General features: G+C 47.4%; 2 protein-coding genes across 2 annotated transcripts; both read right to left on the bottom strand.

Moving 5' to 3' along the window:
• Window positions 1-2344: 2344 nt before the first annotated feature.
• Window positions 2345-4630, bottom strand: Slc61a1 (solute carrier family 61 member 1). The gene is made up of 2 exons (XM_021183255.2): window positions 4465-4630; window positions 2345-3919 (listed from the first exon to the last, which is right to left on the bottom strand). Exon 2 carries the CDS (start codon window positions 3899-3901, stop codon window positions 2549-2551), a length of 1353 nt encoding a protein of 450 aa, XP_021038914.1. The 5' UTR covers window positions 3902-3919; window positions 4465-4630; the 3' UTR covers window positions 2345-2548.
• Window positions 4631-13903: 9273 nt separating this feature from the next.
• On the bottom strand, window positions 13904-14428 carry LOC147000697 (uncharacterized). Its single transcript, XM_085832028.1, has one exon. It carries the CDS (start codon window positions 14426-14428, stop codon window positions 13904-13906), a length of 525 nt encoding a protein of 174 aa, XP_085688154.1.
• Window positions 14429-15305: the final 877 nt, after the last annotated feature.

The following is a 15305-nucleotide window of genomic DNA, read 5'->3' on the forward strand; positions in this document are numbered from 1 at the left end:
AACCCATAGATGGATCAGACTGCAGTCTAAATGCTCTCACCCTGGTCTGTCTCTCGCTAGAGACTAAACCACAAGTGTGTGAAAAACCATAAGACATAAGCACTGTGTGTCAGGTGGGGGTCACAGCCTGGCAAAAGGCAGGTTTCATCTGTTTACCATTCATTTGCTGCACAGTTTTAAGCCAACTAACAACCTTTCACATGTACTTTCCTTTCAGCCTTAAAAAATAAATAAATAAAAAGCTGACAGTGACAGGGTCCTTAAACTTCCTTCCAGAGCTTTGGGCAGAGTCTGACAGGAAAGAATACACCCTACTCTTATCTGACCCTTTGACACAAGCTCATCAGGGACAAAATTAAAGGAACTTCGTAAGTTTCCCTTCTACACGACTTCCTTATCATTTAAAAGTATGAGCTCCCCCCCCATTATAGCTCCAGCGGTAAATACTACTGTCATCTATAAAACAAGTCACTAGCTAGGCATGGACATCTGTAATTCCAGTAGGCAAGGGAGACAGGCCTCTGAGACTTCATGGCCAGACTTCTCTACAAAGTCAGTTGAAGGCCAGACAAAACTACACAGTGAGACCCTGTCTTAAGAAACAGAAACTAGGGGCTGGAGAGATGGCTCAGCGATTAAGAGCACTGACTACTCTTCCAAAGGTCCTGAGTTCAAATCCCAGCAATCACATGATGGCTCACAACCATTCATACAGCTACAGTGTACTCATATACATAAAATAAATAAATAAATCTTAAAAACAAAACAAGAACAAAAAACAGAAACCAACAACAACAAAGCCAAATCATTAACTAGGCTCTAGACTCCCATCTAATAGGCTTCTGCATGGGTGATCCCTGACTAGGTGGATGAGAGGGAGGCTGTTTCTTCTCCAGGCATGCTCTAGGCATCAGCTTGTTGTACACAAGTGGGAGGCTCAAGTGAAAAGAGATTACATGATAGGAAAAGACTGAATGTCTACAGATAACTATAAAATGCATCTCCTTCTCAATGTGGTAGAAAAAGGAAGTTGAATGATTGCAACAGACTTTGTTTTGTTTAGCCTTGAGATAATGGAGGGAAAAATGATACCTGTTTTTGTACTTATCCTCAACTTCCACAGCCTGGGTGGGGAGACACTGCCTTCTGCTGAGTGCACACTTGTACCCTGGTGCAGAAACTCCTCCCCCAGTTTACACTCTCTCTCCACACAGGCTAGTAGAGGACCTGGAACATCCTGAATTCTTCTGAGACCCAAGGAAAGGTAGTGAATTCCTTCCAGAACAGGTGGGTCCTCCAAGCCCATCGAAAGCATACTCCAGGACACACCCTTATGCCACTGTCCTCCTGCAGTCCTGCACCCCAATCCTTCTTAGAGAAGCCCGGATTCTGCTGGGAGGAGGAAAGACAGATATGATCAGAGGCGAGGCAGGGAGGGGCCCACAAAACTGGTGTTCCAACTGGTATAGTTTCCTGCCACGATGACTTGCTAGCTTTTACCTAGGCTGGGTGGGGAAGAATCAGGTACAGACAAGACGTCTCAGTCCCTCACCCTTTACCACTCTCTTCTTGGCAGCTTTTTTTTGGATTTATTTTCGAGACAGGGTTTCTCTGTATAGCCCTGGCTGTCCTGGAACTCACTTTGTAGACCAGGCTGGCCTCGAACTCAGAAATCCGCCTGCCTCTGCCTCCTGAGCACTGGGATTAAAGGTGTGCGCCACCACTGCCCGGCTTGCTAATGTTTCTTGAAGGAACTCAGGACCTAGTAGGTTCGGATGGCCCTGGACAAATGGGGCATTTGGGTCACGAAAGCAGAAAGCAGAGAAGCATGTATGCTCAGAACAGCAAGCTTATTCCTACAGGAAAAGCTTTCGTTTACCGTCATGGGGTAGTCACCGCAGCAGCCCAGAACACTGGGATCTTTGTTCAAGGGCCAAGTATATTGGGCACTGGATACATGCTTTAAGATCATTTTCCCTTTTTGAGGTAGAGAGATGGCTCAGTGGCTAAAAACACTTACTGCATAATCATGAGGACCAGAGGTCAGATCTTAACACGTGTAATGATTGTCCTGACTCTAACCTCAACTTCAAGAGTCCATCTTTCCCCTGCATGTGAACTGAGGATTTTGCTTGAGAACTGGAGAGGGTACTTGTCCTAGCCAAGAATAAGGACTTAGGAACCTCTGAATCTTCCCACCCAGTTCTGTTGACAGGCATTTCACAGCCCTCAGTTTAGCTGGAGACATTTGGACTTGAAGACATCAGAACCCCACCTGTACCTCAAAAATCTCCAGTTGCCCCCTCACCAGCAACTGAGGTGGGTACAGGAGAGGACAAGTGAGTCAAATCCATTAGAAGTGTTTATTTTTACACAGCAAGGAGAAGGGAGTACACTGTCAGCTTTTGGCACCTTTCCAGTCTGTCACCCCCATGTCCTTCCCAATACAGAGCACTGGCAAGAGGGGCTGCAGGACAGAGTCACAAAGCAAGTCATGGGTAGGTGGGTGGGGTTCCAGAACCCATCTCAGACCCCTTGTCCCGGAGGATCAAAGTTCAGGGGCGTAGGGCTCCCCGGTGGGTGAGGGCACCCGCAACTCAGCGTCGTGTCTCACCACAGTGAAGAGTCCTGCCACTGCCAGCAGAGTCGTCACCATGACGGCAGAGCAGATGCTAAACATATTCCTGGTGCCTGTTTTCCGATCGCTGTCGTGGAGGACGAGGAGCCCTAGACAGGCCAGCAAATGCAGGGGCACTCGGAACCAATTGAGAACCCCGGCCTGCTCCGTCTCGGGGATCACTTTCCTTCGCAGGAAGCTCATACTGGGAAAGTAGAGCCCGCAGGCCAACTCAATAAGTAAAAAGGCAATGAAGGACTCCACAGGATTTTCTTGGCCTGGGCTGGTGGAGAAAGTCAACATGAAGAGAGAGAAGACGACAATGAGGACAGCAAGGGAAAGCAGGTGCATGGGCTGAAGGTGGTACCTCTTGGAGGTGGCGATGCGGTATAGCGAAGAACCCAGAAGGCTGGCAGCCATGAAGCTGGAGAACACAATGCCCAGCGGGGCCCCGTGTGGGTCCAGCACAGGTGTCCAGAGGAAGACAAAGATGAAGATGACACTCTCGAACAATGCTTGTATGACACCCAACAGCAACACCCGGCGGTCAGACAGCAGGCAGCGCAGGCCTCCAGCACAGGTCTTGGAGAAGGCACGCTGGCGGTCATAATTCTCTCCCCAGTTTCGTAGAGCCAAGGCCCCAGTCAGAGCCAGAAGAGGGATGGCAGCCACAAAGGGTGCGACCGGCCCCAGCCCTATCCAACTAGCCACGGCCTCCGCTGCCACACCAGCCGCCACAGCCAGCACGTGGTTCCAGAAGGCGGCTCGGGCAAAGGTGGCTGGGATCCACTCGGCGGGGAAGTCATGCCTCTCCACGTGCTCGTGGATGTACCAGGCCTCAAAGGCTGAGAAAAGGAGAGCCGTGGACAGCCCACCGAGTGCTCGGCCCACCAGCAGCACGAAGTAGTCCTGAGAGAGCTTGGTTATGCAACATAGAGAGTAAGTGAGGGAGAAGAGGACACAGGACTTCTTACGACCCAGCCAGTCCACAAGGGAGGAGGCCACTAGGCCAAAGAGGACTGTGGAGGCAAGACCACAGACGTAGAGGATTGCAATCTGACCCTCCAGGAAGTGGTAATGCTGATAGAGTTTATACAGGTAGGGAGCTTGGAGCCAGTCCGCTGCCAGGGCCAGAAAGTAGACTTGATAGAAGTCTAGTTGAAACTGAAGGAAGGAGGGGTTGCTGCAAGCTCTTCCAGGGGGCCTGGCTCTGCATCTTGACAGCTCCAGACCCAGGCAGGAGGCCAGGAGGCCCACAAAAGACAAATAGGCAGTCACCAGCATGGTGGGCCCCCGGACGACCTGGGGAGAGAAGGATGGTCATCACATCCATAATCCAGGTAGCACAGTCGAGGAGTTAGGTGTCTAAGCAGAAGGCAACTCCACCCAACTGCACTGTCAATTTCTCTCCCCCAGATCTGAGACTGGAGGGACCAGTTGGGTGGGTGGGAGGAGTGGCTGTCTCCTAGGACTCAGTGGGGCGGGGGAGGGTGACAGTGGGGAGAGTCCAGAGCACTCGCTCCACCCTTGCCTGGTACAGCAAAGGGGACTCCTTTCAGTAATCCCGGTCCCGCAAGTTCAAAAGGGGCTACTGCCCTTCTCCATGATAGGTTCTGCAGGCTTCTTGTACTTCCCATTCTCGCCGATAAGCCAGTTTTGGAGCTCAGTGTCTCCACATCTATTCCCGAGCATCCCTTCCGCCCGCGCCGGCCTCTCCAATGCTTCGCGGTCACGCGCGCGCACCGCAGGTTCCCCGGCTATGGGTCACGGCTGACCCCCCCTTGCGCCCCCTAGCCTCAGCCGAGCGTCCCCTCATCCGCTCGCGCCTCGCCCGGCCCCCATCTCACCTGCTGCCCCGGTCTGCCGGGACGCTCCGGACACGTCCGGCTCCAGGCCGCCGGGCCGCCCTCCCCGCACTGGCTCCGGCTCCGCTCGGGTTCCAGCAGCGCGCCCGCCCCTCACAGCCTGCTTCCGGGAGCCGGGCTGGCTCGTGGCCGCCGCCATGATAGCCCCGTCACGTGACGGGGCGCGGCACGGAAGCCACGCCCCCTCATGGCGCCCCGCCCTGGAGCGGAAGAGCCAGTGGGGCCGGAGATGCTGGAGCAGCGCGCTGCTGTCTTGGGCGCCTGGGCAGGCGGGTACCATAGGATCCTCCAGCTGGCCAATATCCGCGGGGTCGTCCGGAATGAAAGTGTATTTTCTGTTTTCCTCCACGAGGAGAAGGAAAGGTGCCGGCAGTCCCTCGGAGCCAGCGGACACCACGTGCTAATGAACTCCGCTGCCCTAAATTGAGCTGCCCTAGGATTTGGACCTCCCCTGACCTCCGGGCCAGCAGTCAGTATTGTCCAGACACCTGAGGGAGGCGGTGTGGTGTAAAGCCGGAGTCCGACTGCGGAAGCAGTGACAAAACTTCAGCCCTGGAGCTCGACTCCCACCTCCTGCTACCTAGGATCTGCTTTATCTTGGTTTTTGTTGTTGTTTTGTTTTTTGTTTTCGAGACAGGGTTTCTCTGTATAGCCCTGGCTGTCCTGGAACTCACTTTTTAGACCAGGCTGGCCTCGAACTCAGAAATCCACCTGTCTCTGCCTCCCAAGTGCTGGGATTAAAGGCATGTGCCACCACGCCGGGCCTGCTTTATCTTGGAATGTTAAATTCAGTATTCAATATTATGTCCTTGAGACCCCTGCAATGGCTTCCCTTTTCACTAAGGATGGAATCCAACATCTTTCTAAAGACATGCAAATGCATCTGTAAGAGACTTTTTGCTATGTCCATGACTTCATCTGCTACCACGCGGGCTCCTGTCTACACTGGCTCCCACCTGGGCCTTGCACACTGCTTCCTGCAAAGTTCCTCCCCAAGATAGTTACTTTCTTTACCGCCAGATGTCATGTTATTAGAGAGGACCACCCTTTCTTTCTTTTCTTTCTTTTTTTTTTTTTTTTTGGTTTTTCAAGACAGGGTATCTCTGTGTAGCCCTGGCTGTCCTGGAACTCACTATGTAGACCAGGCTGGCCTCCAACTCAGAAATCCACCTGCCTCTGCATCCCAAGTGCTGGGATTAAAAGCATGCGCCGCCACTACCGCCCGGCCAGGACTTCCCTTTCTTTCATGGTGTGGTGGCTCATGTAGTCCTTGCGCTTGGAAAGCTGAGGAAAGAGAACTGCTGAGAATTTAAGACCAACTTGAGCTATATTGAGCTGCAGGCCTAGACTAGAATGAGACCCTGTCTAAATAAATAAATAAATGAATAAATAAATAAATGTTAGCGAAAATGCTCCATGATTAACAGATTAAGAGCACTTGCTGTTCTTGCAGAGGAGAGGCAGAGGGGTGGGAGAGCACCTGTTACTGCCTTTGAAGAGTAATATGCAGAGTAGTTTTCACAATTGCTTGTAGCTCCAGCTCCTCCCGGGGATCTAACTGACCTCTTCTGACTTCTGAGACCTGCATGAAAATAGTGAGAGTATAGTCACTTAGGCACACACCCATGCACATAAAATAAACTTTTAAATAAAATAAGTCTTTAATACATTAAAAAAAAAAAAAAAAAAAAAGCAGGGCTGGAGAGGTGGCTCAGCAGTTAAGAGCACTGACTGCTCTTCCAGAGGTCCTGAGTTCAATTCCCAGCAACCACATGGTGGCTCACAACCCTCTGTCATGGGATCTGATGCCCTCTTCTGGTGTGTCTGAAGACAGCTACAGTGTACTCACATATATGAAATAAATCTAAAAAAAAAACAACAAAAAAAAAAAAAAACAAGCAAAGACCCTAAGAAGTCTTTTTTAGCCATCCTCTTTTTCACAAAAAGGGTATTATTTTTTTTGGAAGATGGGGTGGGGAGGAGTTCCCTCAATTTTTTTTTTTTTTAAGATTTATTTATTTATTATATGTAAGTACACTGTAGCTGTCTTCAGACACTCTAGAAGAGGGCACCAGATCTCGTTACGGATGGTTGTGAGCCACCATGTGGTTGCTGGGATTTGAACTCTGGACCTTCGGAAGAGCAGTCGGGTGCTCTTACCCACTGAGCCATCTCACCAGCCCCAATTTTTTTTTTTTAATTTTTATTTTTTGGTTTTTCGAGACAAGGTTTCTCTGTGTATCCCTGGCTATCCTGGAACTCACTTTGTAGACCAGGCTGGCCTCGAACTCAGAAATCCGCCTGCCTCTGCCTCCCGAGTGCTAGGATTAAAGGTGTGTGCGCCACCATGCCCGGCTCAATTTTTTTTTAGATTTATTTATTTTATATATGTAACTGTTTTGCCTTCGTATGGGTCTGTACATCATGTGAGTGCCAAGTGTCCACAGATGTCACATCACCTGACACTGGAATTACAGACAACTGTGAAAAGAAAAGACCTGTGTGCTAAGGATCAAAACCCTGGTGCTGCTTTGTCTGGGGCGATGGGGTCTCATGAATCTGCAGGCTTAAAGTTTGTAGCCTGATTTGATTTTCGGTCTTAGGAGCCTGAGTGATGAGCCTTGTATGTGCTAGATGAGAACTTTATCAACTGGCCCACATCTCTAGTCCCCTTTTGGGGGGGTATTTATTTTTTATAGACTAGGTCTTGTGTGACCAGTCTGGTCTTCAACACAGTATGTAGCCAAAATTAACCTTGAACACCTGACCTTCATGCCTCCACCTCCCAAGTACTTGGCTTTCAGAGACTCACCACCACCAGGCTTAGTGGCTTGCTCTCCTTCCTTCTGTCTTTCCCTGTTAGCTGTGTTTTCTCCATAGCACCTAACACCATCTGGTGGGCTGAATTTCCTATTTGCTCATTTGTTACTTCTCCCTGGAGATTCCTATTTGTTTCTCCACCTATATTCTCAATATTTAAAGCAGCCATTAATGATGGATAAGTACTCTATAATTATTCACAGATGAATGAATTTATAATTTAAAGGTTTGTTTATTTATTTTTTATGTTTGTGAGTAATACTGTCACTCTCTTCAGACACACACCAGAAGAGGGCATCAGATCCCATTGCAGATGGTCATGAGCCATCATGTGGTTGCTGGGAATTGAACTCAGGACTTCTGGAAGAGCAGTCAGTGCTCTTAACCACTGAGCCACCTCTCCAGCCCAAATTTATAATTTAATCCATGTAAATTATTTTAGAAAGTCCTGATTCATATTAAGTTATCATTTATCAGATAATTATTATTTACCTAATCTGTGTGTATATCTATGTATGTATATATGTATGTATGTGTATATATATATATATATATATATATATATATATATATATGTGGAGGGAGAGAGAGAGATTAGGTAATTCCTGATATAATCTGATATAATCTGATATATATATATATGTGTATATATATATATATATACACATATATATATGTGTTGTTGTTTGGATTTTTTTTTATGTGAATGTGTGTAACACTTCATAAGTTTATGTGCACCACTTGTGTGCAGGTGCCTTTGGAAGCCAGAGGCTTCAGATTGCCTAGAACTAGCGTGGCAGTTAGTAACAAGTTACCTGATGTGGGTGCTGGGAACAAAACCTATATTCCCTGTAAATGAGAAAAGTAAGTGTTCTTGACCTCTGAGACATCTCTCCAGCCCTGTGTGGTTGTACCACATAGGAAGACCCCATCTTGGCTGGCAATTTACTTGGTTCAGATGCCTGAAGGACATATATATATATATATATATATATATATATATATATATACACACACACACATATATATGTTATATATATTTATATATGCATATATATTTATATATGTGTTTATATATTTGTTTATATTTATTTGCATGTATATATGTGTGTATATATTTATGTATATATACAATAAATATATAATAAAAACATAATGATAATATTAATGTTAATTAACTATAAACAGGGTATCCCTCTGTAGCCCAGCCTGGACTAGAACCTTCCATCTTCTTGTCTCAGCCTCTCTGTTTCTGGTATCATCATGCCTGCCATTTCTTTCTTTCAGTGTTTGTTTGTTTGGTTTGGTTTGGTTTGGTTTGTTTAGGTTTGGTTTTTTGAGACGGGGTTTCTCCGTGTAGCCTTGGCTGTCCTGGAACTCACTTTGTAGACCAGGCTGACCTCGAACTCAGAAATCTGCCTGCCTCTGCCTCCCAAGTGCTGGGATTAAAGGTGTGTGCCACCACGTCCAGCTGTTTATTTTTGTGTGTATGTTTTGCCTACATATATGTCTGTACACTATATGTGATCAGTGCCTGTGCAAGCCATAAGAGGGCATCAGATCCCCTGTAACTGGAGTTACAGTCAGTTGTTAGCCACCATGTGAAAGCTGGGAACTAACCCTGGGTCCTCTAAACTACTGACTTGTCTGCACAAGCTTTCCTTCTGTTTCTTTCTTCCTTTTTTTCTTTCTTGTTTGTTTGTTTTTGAGACAGGGTTTCGCAGTGTAGCCCTGGCTGTCCTGGAACTCACTCTGTAGACCAGGCTGGCCTTGAACTCACAGAGATCCACCTGCCTCTGCCTCCCAGGTGTTGGGATTAAAGGTGTGAGCCTCCACCACCCAGCTTTTCCTTTCTTAAAATCAACTCCACAGTTTCCATTATCAGTTACATGTTTCTTATAAAGGTTTGGCAAATGGGTTAGGGTTGTTAAAAAGAAGAAGAAAAGAAAAAACAAGAATACAAACATCATTCCTTTTGCTTGGTTGTAGGGATGTCTCCACATTGAGCACAGTAGCTACCATTGTTGGAAGCCTAGACATACTTCACACCCACGGGAACCACACAAGTCTTTTATAATCTCACCCATGGATTATGTAGATCGTTGATAGAACATTAGCCTTCCATGAATGACAGCCTTTGATCCCTAACAGTGAAAAAAAAATCTTGGCCAACTGCTATGGATGGCATTTAACTGTTAAAATAATTCATAAGGTAGGTGCCATTAGCCCACAGGGTTGAAGAAGTTTATCCAGCATTCCACAGTAAGGGATAAAGCAGAAATTAAGACTACAAAATCATTGTGCACAGTTCCTGGGAAAATGAAATGGATGTAGTACCCATATAATCTATTTGTAAATGTAGAATTATTTTGTGTGTCTATTTAATACCTTGGAGAAGGGCTGGAGAGATGGCTCAGCGGTTTAGAGCACTGACTGCTCTTCTAGAGGTCCTGAGTTCAGTAATCACATGGTAGCTCACAACCATCTATAATGGGGATCCGATACCCTCTTCTGGTCTGTCTAGAGACAGTGACAGTGTACCCACATACATGAAATAAGTAATAAATAAATCTTAAAACAAAACAAACAAACCTTGGAGAAGCCAGGCAATGGCGGCACATGCCTTTAATCCCAGGAGGCAGAGGCAGGCAGATCTTCATGAATTTGAGGTCAGCCTGGTCTGCAGAGTGAGTCCCAGGACAGACAGGGCCATACCGAGAAACCCTGTCTCAAACAACAACAACAAAATAACCCAAAGCAACAACAGAACTCCAAAGACTTCTTTATTTTGACTTTATATACCCATGTGCTCTCAGTTCCCTCAGAGGCCAGAAGAGGGCATTAAAACATGCAGAATCTGGGTTCCAGAGGTTGTGAGCTGTCCTGGGGATGCAGGTAACCGAATGTGGGCTCTCTATGAGAGCAGTATCCACTTTACCCATTGTACAATCCCTCCAACCCCTGTATTATTTTGTATTATTTTAGGATCTGCTCAAAATACGTATACTCTTAAGGTTGCTATGACCCCTTGGACTCTGAGGTACAACTGGGAAAGATCTTGTTGGGAAGTTTGCTAGCAGGTGACTAGAGGGGCCTGTCCATTCAGTCTGTCTCCAAGGCAATCTTCCAGTAGCTAGGATCTGTGTATAAGAAGCCATGAGGGAAGCTAGAGAAAGTACCCAAGGAGCTAAAGGGATCTGCAACCCTATAGTTGGAACAACATTATGAACTAACCAGTACCCCGGAGCTCTTGTCTCTAGCTGCATAAGTATCGAAAGATGGCCTATTCGGCCATCACTGGAAAGAGAGGCCCATTGGACTTGCAAACTTTATATGCCCCAATATAGGGGAATGCCAGGGCCAAAAGAATGGGAATGGGTGGGTAGGGAAGTGGGGGGCGCTATGGGGGACTTTTGGGATAGCATTAGAAATGTAATTGAGGAAAATATGTAATAAAAAATATTAAAAATTAAAAAAAAAGAAAAAAAAACAAACAAAAACAAAACAAAAAAAAAAAAAAAAAAAAAGAAGCCATGAGGAAGTCTTAGCTTTCAGGGAGACGTGAGGAGTGTTGCTAGGAACCAGCCTTACCAGAGGAGTTTCATTAAGTATTTTATTACTAAAATGTTCACGATCCCGTTCACATTTAATCCAACAATGATACAGTCTGCCGCTCCCACTTCTGCCCTCCGCACTGAGACATTTTAAAACCAAGTAAGCTAGTTCACTAACAACCCCAGAGTAAAATTTAAAACTATAGGACACAAGCTGGGAATGATGACACATTTAACCTTAGCACTGAAAAGGCAGAGGCAGGTGGATCACTGTGAGTGATCCAAGACCAGCTAGATCCATATAGCAAGTTCCAGACCATCCAGGACTGTATAATCAGATCCTGTCTCATAAAGAAAAACTACAACCCAGTCTACAGTTAAATGTTCTCGACTTCTAAGACATCTTTATGGTTCGCATCCCCAAGTCTTGAACGAAAGAGATCCATACATTCCATGTGGTCATCCACACCCTCACACCCTATGTGTAGGGGGCTTTATGGCCCTACATATGGGCTCTGCCACTGAAGCATATTCTCAGCTCTGTATCTGTGCTTTGAGCTCCTTCTCTTTTTCCCCACAGCCAATGACTTATTTAGGTAACTGGGTCAGATTCTCTTGAACATCGCCCACAGTTTACCGGAGTCCACTTACTTCCTCGTGTCATTTATGCTTCTCCATCTCCTGCATCTGTCATCAAATAAGGGATTGAGGAGTTACTTGAGGAAGTAAAGCACTTGCTTGGCATACAAACTCGATATGAGTTTAACCCTCAGAACCCGGATTAAAACTGTGGGCATCGATAGTGGCAAGAGTGTAATTTCAGAGCCGAGGATGCAGAGACAGGACCTAGTGAGAGATTATGTTATAAATAAATAAACAAATAAATAAAAAAGTAAAAACCGGGCTGACGAGATGGCTCAGCAGTTAAGAGCACTGACTGCTCTTCCGGAGGTCCTGAGTTCAAATCCCACAGATCTTACAACCATCTGTAAGGGGATCCGATGCCCTCTTCTGATGTGTCTGAAGACAGTGACAGTGTACTTACATATAATAAATAAATAAATCTAAAAATCAAGGTAGACCATGCTCTGAGGATTGATCTCCATGAACACTTGCACACACACACACAGGATGTGCACGTGCCACACTCAAGAACACACACACACACACAAAACAGCACTGGGAGTTTGATTTAATTCATGTTGACAGGCTTGTTTGTTTCTTTGGCCAGCATGTTTTCTAGGCAGTGTTGGATGCTTCAGACTGCATCAATGACAGCAGGCAAAGGGTGTCTGTGCGCAGCTCTGTCACATTTATAGATGCTAAGCTTCATCAGTGGACTCAGGTGATGGCATCATGATTCCTCCACTGTAAAGTTCTCCATGAATCACAGAGGCACCATGGTACACATCTAACACTCCCAGCACTGGGGAGGCTGTGGTGGAAGAAGACAGAGTTTAAGGCCAGCCTGGAGTAAGAGTCTGTCAAAAAGAAAAAGCAAAACAAGACAAACAAAAGGAGAAAAAGAAAAGAATGAATGAAACAAAAAGAAAAAGAAACCCAGAAGGAGAAAAAAACAGACTGGGCCTGGCAAGATGGCACAGTACCTGCTACCAAGCCAGAGGATCTAAATTTAATTCCTGTGTCCTACATGGTGGAAGGAGAACCATGACTCCCAGAAGTTATCATCTGGCTTCCACTGGTGAGCTGTGGCAGGCCAGTGCCCACACCCCCACACAAAGTAAATAAACTGTAACGATGAAGAAAAGGGGGAGGAATTGAGGAAAGTAGTAAATTAAAAGACCAAGGGAGAGTTAGGTGTGATGGTACCTACTTGTGTTCCCAACCCTTGAGAAATAGGAGCAGGAAGAACAGGAATTTAAGACTAAACTTGGCTATACACAAGGCTATATAAAACTCTATCTCAGGGTTGAGGATTTAGCTCAGTGGTAGAGGTTTTGTTTTGTTTTTAAGATTTATTTATTTTATGTACACTGTAGCTGTCTTCAGACACACCAGGAAAGGGCATCAGATTCCATTACAGATGGTTGTGAGGCACTATGTGGTTGTTGGGAATTGAACTCAGAGGACCTCTGGAAGTGCTCTCAACCACTGAGCCATCTCCCCAGCCCAGTGATAAGAGTTCTTGCCTAGCAAGCAGAAAGTTCTGTCCTGGTTCTGTCCTCAGCTCCAGAAGAAAATAAAAAACAAAACAAAGCAAAACAAAAATAACAAAAAACAAAAAGCTACCTCACTGGGTGGATTTTTGAATCTCTCCCCTCCACCCTAACAGGGAACTTACAACCACCCTTGTGTGTGTGGGTAGGACCCTTGAGAGCCTGAGGGGAGGGTCCCCAGCTCCTCTCTTCCTCAAGACAGAAGAACATGGCTGTCTCAGACAGGGACATGATTACTGCTGCGAGATTGAGGTCATGAGGCTAAGTGAGTGCTTAGAAATTTCCAACACAAAACATCCACATCCGGGTGGGCAGAAAGTTCCTGGATGGACACAAAAGACCAGGAAGGATGTCAAAGCCATCCCAGGGGAGGGAGAAACCAAGAGCCCTCTGCTCAGACATCTCTTCTAGTCCAAGGGCTGCTCTGACTATCTTACCATAAGAGATTAGGAGCCAGAGACAATCGGGGGGGGGGGGTAAAGATGGAGGTTCAGGGTCAGAAATGACTTCTGAACAGAGTGCTTTCCCACCCCCGCCCCCACCCCCATCCTCTAGAAAAGGAACCTGTCATACCCTTGTGTACTGCAAGAGGAGACAAGCAAAGGTCTCCACTGGAGGCTGAGTGGGGAGGAAGGAATCATGAACGCCCTTACCTTTAAAGGACTGCAAGCAAGGCTCTGAAGACACTTTTGCAGGAGCAGGTTTTGGAACCAGGAGGATGACACCCAAAATCAAATGTCCAAGGAGCGGTTCCCTGTCCCCTTCAGTCAGGGGTCTGCCTGATTCCATCCTGGCTCTGCTCAGAGCCTTTGTCTGAGGAAGTAACTACCTGGCCAGTTGAGCCACCTTTTGTGGGACACATCTCTCAGCCTAGATTATCTGACAGAGCCCTCGAGAAGCCCTCTTCTGACTCCTGAAGCAGACACCGCAGTAGCCCGTGGAGTCCCGAGGTCCCCATGCAACACCACGGCTGCAGCTGCAGCCGCTACTGCAGCCCAAGTGGGAGCTCCGACAGGTAGTTTGGCTCCCGTGACAAGAGTAAATGGGGCAAGGCGAGGGGCGACAGTAGGTCATAGATGGACCCGAGCAGAGGACGCAGTAGGTATGCGGACACATTGAGGGAGGACACGCAGGGCAAGGAGGGCAAGAACACGTGCAGGGTGGGCCGGGGAGGCCTGGACAGGAAGGGCAGGTAGCAGCGACGGCGTCTGAGAGACAAGCAGTGCAGGAACATGGGGGAGGGGGGCAGCTGGGACAGGGACAGGCACAGGCAGAAGGGGGACAGGGCAAGCAGGGAGAGGTAGCTGGAGGTCCACGCCCAGAGGACAGAGGGGGCTCCTGGTAGGTAGCCTTCTTATTCCGAGGCCCCAATCGAAGGCCCAGAGAGAAGTCCATTTGGCTGCAGCAGGCTGCTTTGGGGGCAGGGTGGGAGGGAGGGATGGGTGAAGCAGGAGGGTACACTGTGGGGGCGGGAGTGTGTGGGAGGAGGCGGAGCTGGATTAAGCCTAAGACACTCTGAGCTTCGCTGATCCTGCAGGGAGCTCAGACCTTCCCACCTGGCCAGTCTCTTCTAGATGTGCCTGTCATTACATTCATCAACCCTTCCTTCTGCTGACAGTCCTTTACCTGCGCCAGATCAGGACCCGAACTTCCAGTCAGCAGTCACTCTCACAGTTCCTTCTGCCTGGAATACCTTTCCTGTCTTAGACTGGTCTTACCTTTCTGAAGTCTTCCTTCCTTCCCTCTATTCAATCCTAAAGTACTTCTAGCAGTTCTAGTCCCTGATACCTGCCTGAGTCTCTCCAACCCCGATGGCCAGAACTGACTTCAGGTTCTCCAATAGCTCCCAGAGGGGCTCAGTGAGGCAGTACCAGCAATAGAAGCAGACCAGGGGTGTTGCTGGGAGATGATAGGAGTCTTGGGGTGTCTGGGTTCTGGGAGTTTCTGGAGAGAGTGAGTCCCAGTGTGGGTGTGGGGGTGCCTGGCTGTCTATGGGAAACCAACAACTGGCTTGGACAACTATTATTTGCTGGTTTATTATGGATCAGGCGCTTGCTGCTGGGGCGAGCTAGACAGCTGGCTTTCCTCTCTTAAAAAGGGCCCTTTTAAAGTAAGGAGGGTGGGGACAGAAACCCAATGGGCAGATAGGTCAGTATTTCAGAGCTTGAGTGGCTATGTTCATCATCAGATAAAAAGTGGTTTGGAGAGGGGAATCCAGACAGCACCCAGTTCTTAGGATACTCCTTAAGGATTCTGGGCAAGTTTTCAAATC

This window comes from Mus caroli, unplaced genomic scaffold, assembly GCF_978045245.1.
Source record: "Mus caroli unplaced genomic scaffold, Mus_caroli_1 scaffold_16, whole genome shotgun sequence".
NCBI lineage: Eukaryota > Metazoa > Chordata > Mammalia > Rodentia > Muridae > Mus > Mus caroli.

What these genes read in the sequence shown, in the direction of transcription:
- LOC147000697 (XM_085832028.1), bottom strand. Translation starts at nt 14,428, where the DNA reads ATGGACTTCTCTCTGGGCCTTCGATTGGGGCCTCGGAATAAGAAGGCT.
- Slc61a1 (XM_021183255.2), bottom strand. Translation starts at nt 3,901, where the DNA reads ATGCTGGTGACTGCCTATTTGTCTTTTGTGGGCCTCCTGGCCTCCTGC.